The sequence below is a fragment of the Tamandua tetradactyla genome, chromosome 10 (assembly GCF_023851605.1).
Source record: "Tamandua tetradactyla isolate mTamTet1 chromosome 10, mTamTet1.pri, whole genome shotgun sequence".
NCBI lineage: Eukaryota > Metazoa > Chordata > Mammalia > Pilosa > Myrmecophagidae > Tamandua > Tamandua tetradactyla.
Window position 1 is genome coordinate 68460756 of NC_135336.1, and position 21621 is coordinate 68482376.

The following is a 21621-nucleotide window of genomic DNA, read 5'->3' on the forward strand; positions in this document are numbered from 1 at the left end:
CCCTTTAACTTAACTGTGCCTCTCTGCAGGATGGCTCCCACTTGCCTGCAATTAACAATACAGCTCTTCCTGATGTAGTCTATAATCAAATTATCGTAGGTGTGCTTTTGCAGCAGCAAGCAGCCAACTACTAATTTATGAATTGCTGTGAGGGAGAAATGAGAAGTTTAGTAGGAGAAATGAGAAAACAGAGAAATGCAGCTACTGTAGTCCTAGGCAGCAATTCTTTTCAGGCCTGTGTTCTCAGTTGGCAATTCACCAAGCTATGTAGAGAGCCACACGTTCCCTCTTAACAGCTTTTCTCTGATAATCGAGTGTGTTTAAACTCCTGGCTGAATTCTTGTTGGTTTTAAAATGGTATTGTAAGCGTACCAACAAACAAATGTAATTGGATCATGTTCTGTTGTATGCATGTAGCCAGAGCAAATATGGGATGTCAGTGGGGAGATCCTAATTGCCTATTTCCCTCCCCATTCCACTCTGAAGAGAACAGTTGAAGGACCTGCAACAATTTATGGTTTTCTTCCTTGTAATGTTGTCCCTTTTAATGGCACTAGGAAAATCTTAGGTCATTTGATTGCTTTCAATTTGGCATTTTCATATTTTCTTTACAATGAACATGTACTTACTCAGGCATCCTTTTGTTACATAGAATCTTTTGTGCCAGTCCTACACACATTATTCACACTTTGTTAAAGTCTGCTGTAAAAGATGAAATGGAGTTTGTGTGAGAGTGGACCAGGAAATGGGTTAGTAAAATTAAAATGAAAACTTAAAAAATGTGATTGCGACCTGACTAGGGTTTAAATATTTTTATAGCCTATAGTAAAGCATAAAATCTTATGAATATTAATTAGTATCTGATCAGTTTTTCTTAGTTGACCCGTCTCTGGTGTCAGGCTGCCCTCATTTTGCGTCATTTTGAATTGATCATGGGTGCGTGACTGAATCTAATAGCCATTGCAGGGACAGTGTGAAACTAGATTATAGCTAATTGAGAGAATTGAGTGGGAAATATTTTGAAACAATGCATTTCTTCTTCCTTCTTTTCTTTCTCTTCTGCCTCCCCCTTTTCCTTTTCTTTTTTCTTCTAGGTCCCTGTACAAAAGAATGAAATAGGAAGAGGGAGAGTTGAAAAATTTGTGGAAAATATTGTGGGACTCAGTGGTCTTTAGAAAAGTGGAAAGAGTAAATTAATTTTGTTAGCCAGGTAGAAAGACTGTGATTAAGTAATTAATATTAATCAAATTAATGTTTGATTAATATTAATAGCAATTAATATTATTGTTAATATTAATCTGAAGGCAAACTTGTGTTTTGTCTTAAATATGAAAGTGTTTTGTCATAAATACATGAAGTCATTTCAAAAAAATATTTTGTGTGACAAGATTAGCACAATAATAGAATAAAATAAATTAGTTTCTTATACTTAAGAAAAATGTCAGATGAAGACTACAGTAGTAGATATAGAGAATTTTATCTCAATTTTTGATGACGGAAGTTTATGAAAATGTGGAATTTTTACCTGATAGCTAACTACATTAAAATTTAGGTCCCAAAGAGGAAAATGGAAACAAAATTATTACTGTGCATATTCAGAAATATAAAAGTATCAACATATGATATTAAATGATAATTAGAAAAACATGAAATTATTTCATATTAGACAGGATTTCCATTTAGTTGTTTTGATTGCATACTTACGGGGCAACGGGGGGCATGTTATGAGTAATAAACATTTCCAAAAAAGAAATACTGTAATTTCTTTGTCATTGTGTAAGATTAGAGTTATATAAATTATCTTTTTTGATGGTTACATTTTTTTAAGTTTGCTAAGAGGTTTTCCTTTTCTCCAGTCTTTTTACCATCATTTGTACAATATAAATATGCTGCATCAGTGTTTTTGCTTGATTTAGAATGCAATAAAGCCTGATTGCTTTTGAAAGATAGGATAATATGTGTTAGAAGATATGGATGCTTTCATCTGAACTGCCAAGCATTAAAAGCTCATACTGCGTTTGTAGCCCGATTGGAAAATAGTCTTATTCTACATCCTCTCTCTTTCTGCCCCCTGCTCACACAAGATTTACTTTTTGATTTATTATTATTATTGTTGTTGGTTCTGAATTAATGCTGTTTTGTTTTTTTTTTTTTAGAAATAAGAGCTGTCATTGTAGTGACTCTTCACATGTTTCTATTGAAAGGAGTCCTTGGAGGATAATCTAGGATTGCCCTGCAGCCTGTTTGACCAGGAAAGATGTCTGGGGGCTATGACTGGCCATCTGGGTTACCTGCATCTCATTGGCATAAAAAAAGCCTTAACCCCTTACAAAACACTCCTCCTCCACTTCACGGCAGCTTAGTATCTGTTCTGTGGGCCACAGATTCGGTCAGAATTGACAGCATTGCTATGACGAGGTTTTCCGCCCAAGGAGGGTTAGTGGAACATGGTTGAAGGAAGATACACTAGACTGTAATTCAAATCATCTCACCTCATTTACTTAACAAAACAGTATGAAAATGATTTAGTGGTAGAGAATCGGGTTTTTAAAACATATTCTAAACCCAGGTACTTTTTAAAAATTACGTTTCATGTTAACCCTTTTACCCAGCCCTTGTAAATGAATTTATTCACTTGTAAATGAATCTTTACAGGTTTTTAATCTTTTAGAAAATTGTAAATATCAAGGAGTGCAAAATTTTCCATTGGTATGTTAATGTCTGTGTGTATATATAATATTATTTAAAGCATTTGCCTTTTAGCATTCTAAAACACTACTCTATGAACCTATTGTTTTGATATGTTTTTTTAGATAGCATTTCTGGTAAGGAACATAGTTTTTAAATGCAAAATCTATTAAGGGAAATGAGATAAAATATATGACAGTTTGGTGGTTAGCAATTTGAAATCATCTTTGAAACCCTTAATATAATTAGTGGTTTCATTTTTGGTCTGTTGAATTCAAGTCACATTAGGTTAATGTAATTAAAAGCAGGAAAGATTTTATATAGCCAAACTAGTTAATTAGCCCCAGTCAGGTTAGTATGTTAACCTAGAGGTTTCTGGATAACATTGTAAGGGTTAGGCCTAAAAAAGAAATTCATGTGTAACAGATACTGCAAATGATCTGATTTGCTTTAGGGTAGAAAAAGAAGACATACCAAGAAGTTCATTTTAAGTTCATTTCTATCTCTGATTTTGATCACTGATGGCAGGGTAAATTATATACTCCATAGACCAAAAGATTACTTAAAGAGCTTTTTAAAGGAAAAATACTTCTGACTCTATGTGCAAAGATAGTTTTTCTTCCTGTATCTGGAAATAAAAGTACTGATTGGCAGTTTTCTCTTTCTAAGTAGAGATGTAAAATGGAATGGTCCTCTTCACTTGTGGTTGAAAAGCTACATTTTTAACGTGATTTTTCAATATTGACTTGTTCAACAACCAGCTCCATAAAGGAGATGAAGGCCTGCAAAGAGGGCTTTCCTACTGCTTCAGGGAAGTCTTTAAGTACTGGAGAGACATTTACCCCTAAGGAAAGTAATCATTTATAGTTTCTTATAAATTAGGAACATGCTGGTATATATGAATCCTGTATATTTGAGGTTTCCCATATCTTAATGTCTCCAAAACATTTTTCTTTTAATGAGACTGTTCCGAAGACAAATATAAATTTTAAAAGATATTTGAGCCTTCAGAATTCTTTACCACCTTCCCCTCCTGCTTGCCTCTGTTTCCTTCCTAAAAAGGAGCAAGGCCACTGGGACCTTTTTTTGTTTTGTTTTCATCCACTATGTAGATAGCTGAGGCCCCCCCTTCAAGCACTGTCTAGAGCTTATGGAAATGTGGGTATCTAATGTGGTTACACTGTGGGCTGGTAAGGTATATGGTAATGAGGAAGTGGGACCTCTGCCTTGAATTTTTGACATAGGCTTGATGCCAGCATATTGTCTGAAAGCTTAGCGCATTCTGCTTCTCCACTACCCGGATTATGTTAATTGAAGTAATGCCGCCGCAGTTCACTGTTTAACACTGTGTCTGTTCATTATACAAACTGGTTTTTGATAGGTTTACAATTTGGCTGTCAAATCCAGCTGCAGGAAGAGACCTGCCAAGAAATATTTCTTAGTTTGTTTTAAATAGTGCTGTTTTCACATTTATAGTGTTTTGTGTGTGTTAGGCATGTTTTTCCTTTCTATGTTGAGAAAGGAAATGTCAATTTTTGGTTCATGAAGGGGCAACAATTCAGAATATATTACAATCAATATTTTTATAATGCTCAGCATAAAATACTGATTGTTGATAGTAGGTACTGCCTGAAAGCTGACGTGTTATACTCGATCAGGGTTATAGCACTATATATTTTTTCTGTTCCTTTGTTTATTGAAAAGAGCAGAACACCATGTATTCCAAACTTGTGATCATAGAGAATAAAATTATGGTTTTTGGTTAGCTCTATTTCATTTCAGCAATTGACATAATGCTGAAATCAATTCAAATTTATGGAAATCGAAGACTATTATTTTCTTCCACTATTTTTTACTACTTCTTTTGTCCTACTTTATCATTGGTTAGTTTACTTTTGTCAAATTTCTGACTGTATCATTGCCGAGGAAATAAGTTTTTCTTTGATTTACAAGACTTATTTAGACTCAGATTATTTCATTTGTCTTGACATCTATCTTGGGATTCACCATTGCTGCTGTGAATATAGAATAGAATGTTGTGTTTGTAATGAAATTGTCTTATTGATGGGTGGAGTTGGATTTTGGGGGGTATTTATACCAACCTGGGAAATCTCAGTAATTTTTCTGCCCAATGAAATAAGCATTTATGTGTTATGTAATTTTCACCCCTCCTTCCTTTTAACAGTTTAGTCTAGCATCTATCCTCAAGTCGGAGATGGCTCTTTAAAACAAGGTTTCTCACCCTTTGCATTTTTGGCATTTTGGGCTTCATAATTCTTTGTCACGGGAATTATTTTATGCATTGCAGGATGTTTAACAACATCCCTGGCCTCCAACTAGATGCCAGTAGCAATCCTTCCAGTCCCAGTAGTCTCTGCAGACAGACAGCCACATGTCTCCTGGGAAAGAGAAGGGAGTTGCCCCCATTGAGAGTCACTGTTTTGAAGGAAACAATTAAAACATATCTAGCCTAAGAATTACTTGTTTCTAAGGCTTTATTCTGTTTTATGCAAATACATGTTTTTCTGACAAAACAATGGAAGTGTGTTCGTGATTAATTTTAATAAAAAGCTTCTGAATTTTTCCTAACAAAGGAAGATTGTTTTTGATTAAGCAGATAGCTCTTGAATCATTGAATGGATAAGTATAATATTTAACAATAATAACAGGCAGGCATTTTTTAAGTGCTCTATATGAATTACCTCATGTAATCATAACTTCCTTGGAGGTAGGTTTTAGATTATCCCATTTTAGACATGAAAAACAGAGACATTATTATTACCTTGCCTAAAAGCACACATATATAGTAGGATTCAGCCCATTTTGCTTCCTAATATGTGTCTACTTTTGGTCAATATGAAAGATAATGCTGGATTTAGAAATCCAGTTGTTGTTTTTTTAATATTGTGTTTATTTTAATTTTGAGTTTGGTTCTGGCCTAGATAATGTTGGTAAAAAATAACTGGATTGGAAAAAAAAAAAGGTACAATTTAGCTGTCCTTATTTAGCCATAGATGATTAATGCCTTTGCTGTTGTTACAAGAAAAATATGCAATTTTCTCCTTAAGAAATATGTGTTATCAGTTTAATATTCTTAATTTCAGGTCTCAGTTTTTAATTCTGCTTTGCATTGATAGAGAAATTATATATACATGAACTGCCATGATAAATGTATGCTTTTAGTCATTGTGACACTAATGAAAAAAACTTTTCAGGATATCTGATTCATTGGTAAATATTTCTAGTAGAAAATTTTTCCGAAGTGGTACATGCTATTAGTGTTTGTTTACTTATTAAAGATAGAGGAAATAATTTGTAAAATGCAGGGTTGCTTTTGCTTTAAATAGTAAAAATGTAAAATAATTATGTATAAAATAAAAATAGCATTTCTGTTTAAATTCATTACCAAAACTTAAATACATGCTCACAAAATATGTCTTCTGATAGATTGAGTTTTAAACATTTTTCCAATATTGAGCCAAGTATAATGCATATTTGGGGCTAGAGTGATAGGGTTTGCACTACAAACTCTTTAGAACTTTATAGCGTTCTTTGAGTTTTGGTTCACCTGTCAGCTATTATTTCCTCCTATTCATTCTAAGATTGGAATTTTCCCAGGCCTGAGAATCTCCCAGAAGTTCTCCTAACACTTGTTAACTAAGTTCCCCTTCTTATTTGTACGGGTTCTCTCATAATAGAATAACGTTGAGTTGCAATAGATAATCTTGATTGGTGCCCTAGCATGTTGGTTGATGCAATGCAAAAGCAAGTTGATTTAAAACTCGACATTACCAGGTATTTAAGATCTGTAAAAGTGAATTAGTGCCCTAATCAACTGATCCTCTAAAAACAAATTTGGTACTGATCAAAACTAGGGAAGGGATCAAGATAGTGGAGTAAGAAGCTGCAGGGCTCCATCCCCCTACAGAAGCTTTGAACAACCACTAGAAGCTGGCGGACATATCTTTTTTAAAGGTCCAGAAAACAGTTAAAGGGTTGTAGTAACAGGGCAAGTACCAAATCAAGAAAAAGACAACTTAATAGTGGTGGAATCTCCTGGTGTCCTGGCTGTCCTGGTTCTGTTCAGTGGGAGGCTGAATCCCTTTACCAGTTCAGTGGGAGGCTGGGCATGTTCCCAGTGCAGGTCCCTGGTCCTGGTTCTGGAGAGAACAGAGTAACTTTCCTGCACACACTGAAAACATGCATGTCTGGCCCAGTTTTTCTAGTGGTGGCCTGAGGGACTGACCCTAGACACTCATCATAGGCTTGCCTTCCTAGAACTTGCCCTGCATGTAGAAGGCAGCTAAAAGAGTTCTCCTATGGAGTTCTGCAGGAGATCAGTAAGTTGTGACTCTCTGGGGCAAGAGATTGTTAGCTGTAGGAACATTGTGAAGCACCCAGAACCATGAGAAGACAGTTTTTAAGGGGTGAGGGGACATTCATATCTGTGTAAATGGAGGAATTCTAAGAAAAGATAGAATCAGGGAGGCCCCTCAGCTTTAGCCTCAAATTATTCTCTAAACATGCTGTATGGATAAGCTCTGAAGGAGGACACATGCACAGGTCAGTCTGCAAAGACTGTGAAAAGTGTTTCCTTTTTTCTCATTTTGCTGCCTCCTGTCATTCAAGGAATGCTCTGTCATACTACTAGTGGATACAAGCTTAAGGAACAGACACCTCAGTATAAATTCCAGCTATAACACATTAACACATTAAAATATTAAAATATTAAAGTTTCCACAAAAGATTGCAAAACATACAAAGAAACAGGAAGGACTGTATCAGACAAAGAAGATTATGCATTTGAAACTTTCAATGAAGAGGACCAGACCTGGTCCAAAGACTTTAAAGTACAGGCCCTAAATATGCTGAAAGAGCTAAAGGAGAACATGGACCAAGTACTAAAATAAATCACGGAAACTATAAATGAATACAAAGAGAATATCAATAGAGAAATGGAAATTATGAAGAAAAACACAGTTAAGCCCACGGCAACAGAAGTTAAAAATTCCTTAGAGGGGTTCAACAGCAGATTAGAGCTGGCAGGAGAAATATCAGTAAATTCAATGATAAGACCATTGAAATCATCCAGTCTGAGAAGCAGGAAGAAGAAAGAATGAATAAAATTGAACAGAGCCTGAGGATACTTGTGGGATATCATCAAGTGTAACAATGTATTCAATATGTAAGTCCCAGAAAGATTTGAAAGAAGGAAAGAGGCAGAGAGAATATTCAAAGAAACAATGACTGCAAGCTTCCCAAACGTAACAAAAGACAGGAGAATATACATCCAAGATGCTCAATGAACTCCAAACAGGGTAAACCCAAACAGACCCACACCATGTCATGCTATAATCAAACTGTGGGATACCAAAAGATAAAGGGGAATTCTGAAAATTGCAAGAGAGAAGCAATTTGTCACATACCAGGGAGTCTTAGATTAAATGCTATTTTTTTTTATCGGAAACCATGAAATCAAAAAAGCAGTGGGATGATATTTTTAAAGAACTGAAGTAAAAAAATATCAGACAAGAATTCTGTATTAGGCAAACTGTTTTTCAAAAATGAGGGAGGAATTACAACATTCCTGGATAAACAAAAATTGAGGAACTTTGTCACCACAGCCCTACAAGAAATACTAAAGGGAGTTCTGCAGATTGAAAGGAATGGACGTTAGACAAATGACTGAAGTCACATGAGGAAATAAAGATCTCTAACAAAGATAATGACATGGATAAATATAAATACCAGTACAACCATTTTTTTTTTATTTGTAACCACTTTTACTTCCTATAGGATCTTAAAGGCAAATGCATAAATGTAATGCTGAATCAGTGGTTTTGCACTCATAATGAATAAGAATGTAATCTGTGACAAGAACTACATAAAAGTGGGAAGATAGGAACATGGTTTTTGTATACTATTGAAGTTTCCTTGTTATCAAAGAAAATGAGAGTACTATAAATTTAAGATGTTAAACTTAAGCCCCATGGTAACTAAAGAAAATACTGGATGATATGCAAGTTGCCAGGGGTAGGGAGTGGGGGAAATGAAGGGTTGATGTCTAATTCCTTTGGGGCAGAAGGGAAAGATTTAGTAATACAAAGTGATGAGGGTCCTACAACATGTGAATGTGATTAATCCCACTGTAGGGTATGCTTGGGAATGGTTGATATGAGACAGTTTATGTTTCCACAATAAAAAAAGAAAAAAAAAGTGCTACTAAAGAAACAATAGCAATTAATATAAGATCCTAGATAGGATCTGGCAAGAGAGTAGAAAAGGCTCAAAAGAATATTATCGGGACATAGAATTGAAATACAGACCTAAAACTTTATATCAATGTTAAATTTCTTGAACTTAATAACTGTACTTAAAATGGCTTTTTATATAAATGACTATCATTGTTCTTAGAACATTTACATGGCAATATTTAGGTATTCAAGGAACATGGTATATATAACCTGTACTTAAGCATTTAGAACATGTATAGATCGATCAATAGATGGATGAATGGATAGATAGATAAAGTTATATGACAAATGTGGCAAAATGTTAAAATTAGTGGGTCTGGGTATCTGAGGTATAGGGATATGTTGGAACTCTCTGTTTGTAGTTTGTATTATTTCTGTAACTGCTCTGTAAGTTTGAAAGTATTTCACAATTAAGAGTTTTAAAAAATCGACACTTGAAAATTATTTATATTTTATCATCCTTTGATTCCCATTTTCCACATATTTGAATATGTTTTAAAATTATTCATAAGGCCTTATATATATATATATTTCAATTTTATTGAGATATTTTCACATACCATATAATCCATCAAAAGTATACAATCAGTAGCTCATTGTATCATCATATAGTTGTGCATTCATCACCACAATCAATTTCAGAACATTTTCATTACTCCAAGAAAAGAAATAAAAATACAAAAGAAAACCCAAAACATCCCATATCCTTATTTTCCCCTCCCATTATTATTATTTTGTCTGTATTTTCTTACTCATCTACCCAAACACTTGGAGTGTCAGTCACAAGTTTTTTACAATCATACAGTCACACGATAAAACCTATATAGTTATACAATCATTATTAAAGATCAAGGCTTCTGGATTGCCATTCAACAATTTCAAATATTTCCTTCTAAGTATTCTAATACACTACAACCTGAAAAAAAATTTCCATATAATGAATCAGTAGTCATAACCATTTGTTAAATCCTAATTTCTCAATTATACCTCCTCCCTCTCATTTGATAATTCTCTCAATATTCAGGGGTATCTGGGCAATGACCATTTTAACTTCTTTGTGCTGGAAAGGGATGTTGACCTTACGGATAGAGTATTGAAACTAGTTGATACTCTGGGAAAGACTGGAGCCTTTGGGTTTCAGGGCTTACCTGGCATGGGGACATTCTGGAAGCTCTATGTTTCTGAAAAAATAAACTTACTAAGCAAAACATTTATACAGTCTTAGTTAGAGCCCAAGGTTTTCTTTAAGTTTTTGAGGAATATTGTTGGTTGGGGCTTGGCATGCTGTGGCAACTTGCACTATCTGGCTGAAGCTTGCTTAAGAGTAACCTCTCAACTCTATTTGAAATCTCTTAGCCATTGAAACTTTATTTTGTTTCATTTATTTTCCCTCTTTTGGTCAAGAAGGCATTCTCATTCCCATGATGCCAGGGCCAGGCTCATCGCTGAGAGTTATGCCCCACATTGCCAGGGAAACTTACACCCTTGGGAGTCATGTCCCACATAAGAGTAGTGAGTTTATATGCAGACTTGAAAGCCATATATTTTTATTGTGGTTAAAGTTCATTGACATTAACTTTTTTTTTTTTTTTTTTTTTTTTTTTTAAAGGGAGGAAGGGAAGGAAAGACAGAGAGAAGGAAGGAAGGATGGAAGGAAGGAAGGGAAACATCTTTAAACATTTTCTTGTTTTATTATATTTTGTTTGTTTGTTTGTTTTTTACATGGGCTGGGGCCGGGAATCGAACCGGGGTCCTCCGGCATAGCAGGCAAGCACTCTTGCCCGCTGAGCCACCGTGGCCCGCCCTGACATTAACTTTTGAACAAAACGATTTTTTTAAAGAATTTTTGGTTTTTTGCCTCTTATTTTGCTACCAGTTTTGCCCATTATTACACAGTCCCTTCAGAACTAAGCTTGTCCCTAAAATGCATGGATATTCAAGTTTAGATTCTGAGGCTTAGAAGGAGATTCAATGTCTTTTCCAAAGTTAGAGAGCCAATAAAGAACAGATTTAGGACAATATCGCAGATCACTTAACATCCATTTCAGAAATAAGATTTGTAATCATCCTTTTTTTTTCCAGAATGATTTTCTTCCCTCAAAATCTTTGGCAATGATTCTGTGAATGTTTCAAAATAACTACATGACAAAAAGTTTTAGTAGATCTTGATTTTAGGATACACAAATCAATTTAGACCAAAAAACTTAAGTTTATGAAACAGTTATTATGATAACAGGGCTGTGGGCTATGAGTTATTTTTTCATTTGCACAATTTTGTTTAATCAAAGTCACATATGTTGCCTAAAATCTTAGCCCAGTCTCAAATTGATATGTGACATTGGTCAAGTCACTTCACTTCCTCCAAAAACTTTCTCTTTCTAGATATTGTGACTGGTCTTGGGGCTAGAAAGAAGAATTAGATATGCTTTTTTCACTTCAAAGTTCACAGACAGGGGGTTAAGCAGCATTTAAACGCATAATTAAAACATATTGTAATTATGGGCATAGTGGAAGGAAGTATGAGGTGGGGAGAGATTATATTGTTCTGAGCCACTGGTCCCCTAAGTGAAAAACGAAGTTATTATAGCTATTCCCGGAAACAATCCCACAGCAGGGTTATGCTAAAAAACAAAATTTAAGTGATATATTCACACAAAAGCACTCAAACCATAAAATAGTTAACACTGTGAACCAGGGGCCTTACAGTTATATATTAATTTGACTTGATAATCCCACTTTGAGACCTTCAAAAGAGATAAAGATGTATGTAAAAGGTGGCTGATTTCAGTGCTGTTTATAAGAGGGAAGGAGGAAATATCTTAAATACCTATCAGTGGGGAACTAGTTTGGTAAAATCTGGTTAATCCATACAATGAAATATTATTCAGCCATTGAAATTGATACTGAAGATCTATGTAAAGTATATTTAATTTATAAAACATAAACATTTCATCAATGTTTTATTGAGTAAAAAATGCGTGTTTTAGGAGAACATATATCACTTGTTCATACTTTTGTAAAATTGTATGCATGTACATGTACAAATATGTTTATGTGTATATATGGGTATGCATATATTGTGTCAATGTACATATGTGTATGCTTGTATATATATGACGAGAGAGAGAGAGAGAGCACCAAAAGAACATTCACAAAATTTTAACAATAATTACTTTTAGCAGATTGTTTCCCATTTATTTTCTTCTTTGTCTTTCTATGCTTGAAAAGTTAAGTATGCAAGTTGAGAACAACAAAATTATTACTGTATTTCGTAACTGCCATAAATTTCTCTGAAATGCTTCAAATTAGGTAACAGACTTAACTTTATTCAACAAGAATATTTTGAGTGGCAGTGAATAATGCAAAGAGAAATCCTTGGTTGGTGTCATAGTGGGCATTTGGTACCTAGCACATCATGATTCATTTGTTTATGAAACTATATAAAAATAGCAAGCTCACAATCCACAGGAATTTAAACCTCTCTGTTAATATGTGACTTGTCCTAATACGTTTAAGACATGATCACATTATCTAGTTTAAATGCCTGGATTGAAATAAAGCAATTTAAGTATTTCAAAACAGTATGACCCCACTTTTACATGCAGTAATTTCAATAAACTCCAAAGTGCATGCTGAAAAAATAATTTGCATAGTTGTATATTTAGCTTCGTTTGCTCATTTTCTCTCCCTCTTTTTCTTTTTTCTTTTTATGTTTAATTCCTGCATTCTATAGAATAACTGTCAGGTCAAAACCTCCTTAACTAAATGTTCTGGAAGTTATTCCTGACAAAGTTTTCCTAGGATTTAGGACATTATTGACATGCAGGGAAAATTGAGCTCAACTTCCTAATCTAAAAGCATTTTAAATTAAGTAAAGATATTTTATTTATTGTATTGGTTGTCTGCTTATTTTTAATTAGTTCTTGTTCAATTAATTAAATGTTGAAGATATACCCTCATGCGACTTTTCTGGGTGATTTATTGGCATCTGTTCAGTCTCTACCTCCTAAGTCTCCAAGAAACTGCCTGGGAGGAAGAAACACCTTTTTTTCTTTTTTTTTTTTTTTGAGGAAGTAGCATGCTCTGCTATGTCTTGGTAATTGAGATATATTCCTTTAAAACAACTCTGACAAACAGATACTTTCTGTTTTCATATCTGATAATAGTAGAGTTTGTTTCCCTGAAATCACACAGCTGCTATTTATTTATATATTAATTATAGCCACATGTATTTAGAATTTCATTTTTCTACTTGCTATCCAACATCCTCACAATTTTTGTGATTTTCATCTAACTAAATGCAATGAAAGGACTTCGCTGATTTGGAAATGCAAATTTCTATGTGTATACAGAATGTAATCATTTTTATATTATATGAAATTATATAATAATTTTACAAGAAATACAGGTCAAGAAAAAGAGTTTTGCCTCTTTTATATTTTATCTTGGCAGTGAATTCCATTTAAAGTTATGACTTTTACATATAGCAAATACTATATCTCAGCTTTTTGCTATAGTTATACTTTGATTTGTTATATGTTTAGAAAGCGGACTTCACTTATGAAGACTCCTGTCATGTAAACATAGCTAAAGCGACTTTAATAGTCTTCATATGGAACTTTTTTTTAAGATTCGAGGAGGAAAGCTCATGATTACCTACACCCGTAAGAGTGATGCTGGCAAATATGTTTGTGTTGGTACCAACATGGTTGGGGAACGTGAAAGCGAAGTAGCAGAACTAACTGTTTTAGGTAAGTGCAATTTTATCTAATCTGCTTACTTTAAGACATATCTTCTGTTATTATTGTGTGTCTTTATCGAAGGGAGATAGATGTGACTTTTTCTATAAGTAAGCCAGTATTTTGGTGGGTGACAAGAGGAGAGAGGAATCAATAAACAGCCTTGAGATGAAAGCCAAAGATTTGAGAGGAAAACTAGGAGGAAGTAATAAACCGAGGGGGGAGCTTTTAGAGATAGGGAAGTATGGGGAATAATTTTCTAAACAATATTTTAAATGATAAAGTCTGCTCTTTTTGCACATCTAGACTGTCTCACAGCTCACGCATCTTTCTACTTTTAGAGAGACCATCATTTGTGAAGAGACCTAGTAATTTGGCAGTAACTGTGGATGACAGTGCAGAATTTAAATGCGAGGCCCGAGGTGACCCTGTACCTACAGTACGCTGGAGGAAAGATGACGGGGAGCTGCCCAAATCCAGGTACAGATCATCGCCTTGGAATGTCTACATTTCTCAACAGAGCATTGTCTATATGCCCTTGGAATAGTCTACGTGCTGTTAGACAACAATATCTTGATCTGGGGCAGGATGACTAGAGACTGGGCCACGGTGGCTCAGTGGCAGAGTTCTCGCCTGCCATGCCCGAGGCCCGGGTTCAATTCCCGGTGCCTGCCCATGCAAAACAAATAAAATACTAGAGATTGTTAGAATCAGAAGGTTTCTATCCTTTTTTTCTGAGTTTTTTAGACGAGAACTGTAGATACATTCATGAGTCCAGTCTGCCCAAAGAATACTTGTAAAATGTGATATTCCTTTAACAGGTTTCTCTTCTGTTCAGCTTGCTCACTGTTAATAAAAATGTCTTTTGTTGGAATCAGTAGGGAAGGAAGGGTGTTGACAGCTTTGAAGGCATAACTGCAAATTAGGTAGAAAGGGGACTTCCTTTTGTCCAGTTACAAAATCACCAGGAAATAAAAGAAAGGGTCAGAGTTTCTTGATATCTTTCAAGTCCTTACCTGTGTTAAAGCAGAGATACATTCCCAGCCTTAGGGAATGAAGCAATTAAATAAAACCTTCAGGGAATGTCTTTAGGCCATCTCTTCTAGTTTGTTTATTCATTCAGCAAACATGTATGAAGCACTTGGTAAGTGTTGGGGTCACAGCGGTGACTTAGTTTCTTTTCCCCAGGAGCTCACAAAGCAAGACATCAGTGAAACAATGTATTAAGCAGTATCGTTGTCACATAAGGTAGGCCTGTAGGAGCATAGGGAAAGGGGGTTACAAGGGAGTTCTCAAAGAAGGGTAACATGGAAGTAATGTTTTAAAAATAAGTAAGGATTTGAGCAGCAAATCTCTTAAAGATTTGCTTCAAAATCTTTTTTTGAGCAAAAAAAGTTTGAAATGAGTATTCCAGGTCAAAGACACATCACAACATAGGCACACATCTCTGAAAGAATATTACATGTTTTGAGCAGTTGAAAGTTTACCATGGGTATCATATAGGGCATGTGGCAAGAAGTTATGGGCTATTAGGTTGGACACACTGGGGTCAAACTGCTAGGGGCTTTGAATAAAGAACTTAGTACCATATTGCAAATACACTGCCAACTGGGGTTAGTATGAACAGGATTAAATACTCTGGATAATATACAAGGAGTGGTTAATGGCAGAAAGACTACTGTTATGACTGTCCAGATAAGAAACGTAGAGGGTCTGTCTGCCTGATGAGATGGAGACAGTGGTCCATACTGGAGAGAAATTTCTGAGACTTATTGATGAATTGGATGGGGCTTGTTAGAAATAGAGAGATGGTGAAGGACGACAGATTGTGTCAGAAGAAAATTGGTTTATGTGTTTGTGGAAGGAAGAAAGTTTTATTTAACATCATATTAAATATTGGGTGCCTTTGAGATGTAATGTCTAGTTAGTAGTTAAGTGGAAATTCGAATTTGGAGCTTAGATGAAATAGAAATTGGGAATGTTTGTATGGTCGGTTTATGTATAAATGATAGATAATATAACTCGTGGAAAGCAGGTAGAAAGTGAAGAGTACTAAAGAGGAACTCTAAGGCAAACCCAATATTGAAGGTGAGGGAAGATGATGTAATCCAAATGAACACTAGAATGAGATGTCTGGATTCAAATATCAATTCTGCCACTTGACTAGCTAAAAACTGTGTTCAGATGATCTCATCTTTCTATTCCTCAATTTCCTCTTCTGTAAGTGGTGATGAGCATAATTTAGTTCATACAATTGTCGCAAGAATTTTAAAAGATAAAGCACAAAGTCTAACATTTAATAAGAATTTAATTGAAGGTTACTATCTTTTAATTTTCTTTTGAGCATAGTAACTTAAAGAAACAAACAAATAAATAAATACCTGCCAAATTACCCTAAAATATTTTTTTACTATGTTAGCCCACATAAATAAAATAAAAAGCTCTTTTCCATCTACCTGCTGACTTAGAGGAATGCTGAATTTTATACTTTGTGCTGAATTTTCTGAAGACACTGCTTAGGATTTGCTGCCTAGATGCATCTTGAGTGTAATGATGAGATCCTTCAAGTAGAAAGTCATTGAACCATTCTTTCTTTTGTTACGTCTGTAGATATGAAATCCGAGATGATCATACCTTGAAAATTCGAAAGGTGATGGCTGGAGACATGGGTTCATATACTTGTGTTGCTGAAAATATGGTTGGAAAAACTGAAGCGTCAGCGACTTTGACTGTTCAAGGTAGGATTTGGGGGTACATTTGTTGTGCTTGTTTTATCATGGGACATATGATGTTTGAAATGGAAAGAAAATAATATTTTTTCAGTACTGTATTTTAAACATAGACATTAAATATTGCTGTAGATCTTTTATTTCAAACATATCTAGAAATGTTACTGTTTTGCCTATAGGAAATGTGATAAGTGTTTGTTACGGGCAATTGAATTAGGTTTTCAAAATTATGAAGAGCTCCATCTTCGTAAAGTAGAGGACGGGAATGTATTTTAATCTCTGTCTTCAAACATTACCATTCTAATCTTTTAATTAAATGCCAGTTATCACCATGAAAACTTTAGGGAAACACGAATCCTCTATTACTTCTGATTGTGTGTTTTCAGCATAAAAATGGGTTCCCTTTGGAATGCAAGTTCCATCCATGAGAAGAGGGATTTTGCAGTCTTTTCCTATATGCACAGTGCCTATGACATAATAGATAATCAATATTTGTTGAATGGATGAATTGCACTCATGGTTTGCTAATTTCGGTAAAGATCTAATATCTGGTGTTATATGAACCAGAGCATGTACATTTTCTGTGATTTCAAGTTTTTAGATGTTGGGACGTTTACAAGTGACATCCTCAAACTGATATGCAGAAATGGTTTTGTCACTACCTTTGTATCTATAATCCAGTTGTTTTCATTCTCATAATTCCTTCCTTCCTTTCTCCATGATGTCCTATTGATTATTTCTCACCATGTCTCTTCTGAATACTTTCTCCCATTTTTTTTTTTTTCCTGTTTAGGGATGAATTGTATATTGTGGAATTTGAGAGACTGTGGCCTTTAAAAAACATTTATGGATGAAAAATTCCCTATTTTGACAAATATATAATAAACAGGAGTTTAGGCCATAAACCACTTAGCTTGTTTCTAGATCTAACATTAGCAACACTTGGTGCTGTCATCTTTTCTGAACACTGTCTCCCCTAAGGCTATTAAGGAAAAAAAAAAAAAGGTGGCTTTTAAGAGAGTGCATCTATGGTGGGCTTTGTACAAAAAAGCCTTATGGGCTTTTACACTGAAAAAAAAAAAAGAATAAAGAATATTTCCTCCTGTCTCAAAGCCATTATGTTCCACTTTGGGGTTTTTAGCTCACACTCATAAAAACAAAAGGAAAGAAAAAGATCAAGAACAAACGTTGAATTTCTAAGACCTAGACTACTTCCCTTTAATCTAAGTTAGACTTGAACTTTAGGTAAGACTAAGAAAAGAAAATCCCTTTACATTTAGAGAAAGCATAAATTTAAGAGAAGCCAAATCCAAGTTCAAAAGCCCTCCAGAGGAAGTGAAAGTAGCTCAGGATGAATACAAGGCATGAAAAGATGTGTCTGTCTTTAGGCAATTGTGAAAGGGAGGTTGTCTATCACATTAGGCAAAGAGATCTGTTTCAGTTTGTGTTTTGAAGTCCTTTATCTCACTAGCTGATGCTTTTATAAATAATAGCCATTCTGCAGTGTCTACCATAGACATTGAAATCAAAGTAGAGCTTCTTCCTGCAATATTAAACTCAGTTCCAAAGCTAATTCAGCCTTAAATTTTCCATATGGCATTCTTGTTCCCTAAGCCTGGATTTCATTGGAAACTGGGTACAAATGATCAAATCCAGAAACTACTTGAGAAATTTAGAAATTCTCATTTCAGATGCATCGTGTTTTCTGCAAGTTTGTGGAAATCTGTATATAGTTGAAAAGGTATTATTTTATCCAAATATTAAAACAATACAACATGCATATTAAAATCCCTAAAAAATATCTTTGACATGCTCTAATAATATATACAGTATGTCAAAGAAAGTAACATGATTCCTGACTGCAGAAGATAATAAAAATAAAAGCCATTCAAAGGAAACTGGAGATGTTATGTCTTTTTTCTTCATTTCAATTGAATGTAGGAAATACTAGCTACTACAAAAGGAAACTAATCAGAAACGAATACATTTGATTGTAGAAAATAACTACAGTAAGAAATAGAGCAGTGTAGTTCAGGTTTTTTGTTTGTATTTGTTTTGTTTTTCTGTCCTCTTTGTGTGGTTCAATTTTTTAGGGCACTAATGGAATCAGTATAGGCTTAAAAATAATCTTCCTTTCCCTCAACTTTCATACAGTGAATGTTAAACTTTGAGAATTAGTGTTAGAATAATAAAACCTGGGCCCCAGGTACAAGGCATGGGGAAATATTGCCTTTAATTTAAAGATGGTCTTTTATATTTCATCCCCAGTATAGCTGCAATTAGTTCCAACATCTTAAAAAGAATCCCAATTTTGAAAGTTAAGTCCTTTTTTCCACTTTCTTCTCATAATCTCAAACTCTGCTCTTCTGTAGTCTCTCTCTATCTGTCTCTGTCTCTCTCCCTCTCCTTCCTTGATGTTTAGAATTTTTTTTGACTTTTCTACTTGTGTATTCTGTACAGTCCTCAACATGATACTGGGCCTCTAGTATCACAAAAATTCTTGTTAAAACTTGAAATATGCTTATAGACTCCACGTTTTGCTTGAGAGGTAGAAATATTGCTGGGGCCTCCTTCAGGTAATTCAAGCAGTTTGTGGTGGCTTTTGATATCCTCAGTGCCAATAGCTAATTCCTATGGATCAAATTTGAAACTATTGTCACTTATGATTGACAGCAGCCTGGTGGTCCATGTTTTCAAGGACTCAGTATAAAATCAAAGGCCAGACAGTTTCCTAAACTTACCTGAAGTTGCTTATTAAATATATGGATTGTCAGGATGGTTTCTAGAAAATCTGGTGCAGGAGATTTGGGTAGGGCTATAGACAATTGTTTTTAAACAAGTAATTTTACAATCCTCAGCTTTAGAAGTTAGTTGACGAGCTCATGGAAAGAACAAAGACCTTTTATACACTTCCTTTATAGTTTGGGAATTACTAGAGCTGGAAGAAATGTGTTAAAAAGACTTGTGAGCTAAATCTATGCATATTGGAGTCAAACAGAATTTAATTGAATCCTGCTTCTGTGAATTACCAACTATGTGATCCAAAAAAGGTGTTTAAACTCCCTGAGCCTCAATTGCCCCATCTGTAGAATGGTTATAGTAAAACCAACTTCACAGGATTTTTATAATGATTAAATTACATTTTACATATAAAATGCTTAGTATATTTTCTGTTACACAGCAAATGTCTTGTAAATAAGGGACATTTTGCTTATGTATGTTATTATTATTGATACTATTATTTAGTGAGAAAAATAGTTGTTCAGATGATTGTAAACATAGAATTACAGTAGTTTCCTGCACTATTGTACATGAGAACTCTGAAGTACCCATATAGTCTTATGACAATATTATGTAACAAATTATCAAAAAACTCTTTTCTCAAATGCAGGGCATTCGTTACATTTCCATTTTAAAGTCTTCATTGTTTCTTTTTCCCATGGACAGGCACTGGAAATTGAACCCAGTTCTCCAGCATGGCAGGCGAGAACTCTGCCTGCTGAGCCACCATGGCCCATCCCTTGATTGGTTTTTATAATAAATGTTTGGGACTTTTTGTGTCATGAAAGCTAGTTCTATGCCTATGTTGAAGTTTTGCAAAATAACCAAATGAATGAAAATTATGACTGTTTGGCAGTGGAAACTTAAAAAAAAATGATTGCATTTGATAGTGCAATGAAACACTGTATTGGAAAAACATTCCACAGAGGGTATTTGACCTCAGTTCTGATTCCATTACCTCTAAGAACAACTGTTTTCCAATTTTTTAGATTCTTAGCACCTCAGTTTATCTCTCATTACAATAGGGAAGATTTCTAATAATTTATTCTAAGACTGCTGCATTTATCTGTGAGCAGATTGTACTCAAAACTGCTTATTCTCCTTCTTGGACACGTGGTGCCCTTATGAAACCTTCTAAACGACAGGTGAAATATGAAGTCACATGCTGTTAACAACAGGTATTGCACCCCTAAAAACTATACCACATGCAGTGTAACGTTGGTTCATTGATTAGATTGCATTCTACTGGGTAGTAGGATGCCAAATCAAATCAAAATACTGATTATTCATAATATAGATTTTATTTGGCCTGGAAAAGATGCATTTTGCAATGAAAATTGGCACTATTAGGACCTTAGGGATTAAAAATAAATTCAGCCAGGGCTTTGTTGATAATCAGTAAAGAGCATCCAGATTCCTTTAACTTGCATATCAATTTTGGTGTGTGACTGAAACTTACCATCAGAATGACTCAAAGGCTTTGCAGTACTTTGACCTATTGATGGATAATTAATGTTCTCTACACGAGTATTTACAGATCAATAAAAAAGTGGTGAAATAATGTTGTTTGGTAAGATTACAACAGAAAAGCATCTGCCTAACCCCTAATTAACCAGAAAACTCAGTTGACCTCAGCCTGGCATTTGAGCATTTTCTGCACTAATCATAGATTTGTCACATACAAACTAAATCCATCAGCGATGTTACATTTACACCTAATGTTTGACTGTACCTCTCGTTTTCCCCCGTATATATAATATTGATACTATACATCTCTTCGAGAATTCTCCTTGTGGACTTAAAATACACAAAAAGACATGTAACCTCAATTTTGATTTATTACATTGTTTTATTTGCACTTTAATGCCTCAGTTTGATGAGAGTTAAGATTGCTAGCTCTGTCTTGGTAACAAAGAATTATTTTCTGAACTAATGTTTCATATTGCCTAATGGCCCCATCTTTAGAAGAAAAAGATATATACCATGGTATTTGTAACCATTTTATAGTTTATGACATACCTATAAAATATAAAATCTAACCAGAACAAAATAGATGCATAGAGACACTCTGCCAAGTTTTTAAACAGCATGTCATTGAAACTGCTAAAATTTATGCCTCCTCTTGGTGTTCAGAAAATGATGGCAGGTTTGTTTTATATTATTTTACTATCTTAATCTAGCCTATTGAGATTTTATTAGATACTTTCCAGGTGGGCCTAGAGTTTCTTCTTAGAATCACATTGTAGCCAATTTAAATTATTTTACTTGTTTTTATTTTTGAACTAATTCATAGTTAATCTAAGAAAATACCCCCCCCATGATTGAATGTAATCTTTAAGAAAAACCCAGTGGAAAACGCTTCAAAAATACTTAAAAGGGGGTGCAAGGGTAGTTCAGTGGTAGAATTCTCACCTGCCATATGGGAGACCT

General features: G+C 34.5%; 1 protein-coding gene and 1 long non-coding RNA gene across 8 annotated transcripts in view; one reads left to right on the top strand and one right to left on the bottom strand.

Moving 5' to 3' along the window:
• Positions 1-21621, top strand: part of ROBO1 (roundabout guidance receptor 1) — a 456386-nt gene that overhangs the window by 319928 nt on the left and 114837 nt on the right. For all 4 annotated transcript variants that reach the window (XM_077118707.1, XM_077118705.1, XM_077118706.1 and 1 more), the window contains exons 4-6: positions 13573-13693; positions 14023-14161; positions 16292-16419. In XM_077118707.1, the coding sequence (XP_076974822.1) occupies positions 13573-13693; positions 14023-14161; positions 16292-16419 (388 nt within the window). The remainder of the gene's footprint in view (positions 1-13572; positions 13694-14022; positions 14162-16291; positions 16420-21621) is intronic.
• LOC143648522 (uncharacterized) overlaps positions 4938-21621 on the bottom strand; it is a 30549-nt gene continuing 13865 nt past the window's right edge. For 3 of the 4 annotated variants that reach the window (XR_013158599.1, XR_013158601.1, XR_013158598.1), the window contains 2 exons: positions 14698-14935; positions 4938-5087 (listed from right to left, as the gene is read on the bottom strand). This is a non-coding gene — a long non-coding RNA (uncharacterized LOC143648522). Of the gene's footprint in view, positions 5088-14697; positions 14936-18646; positions 19042-21621 lie in introns of those variants that run through there. The other variant, XR_013158600.1, reaches the window with a different exon arrangement.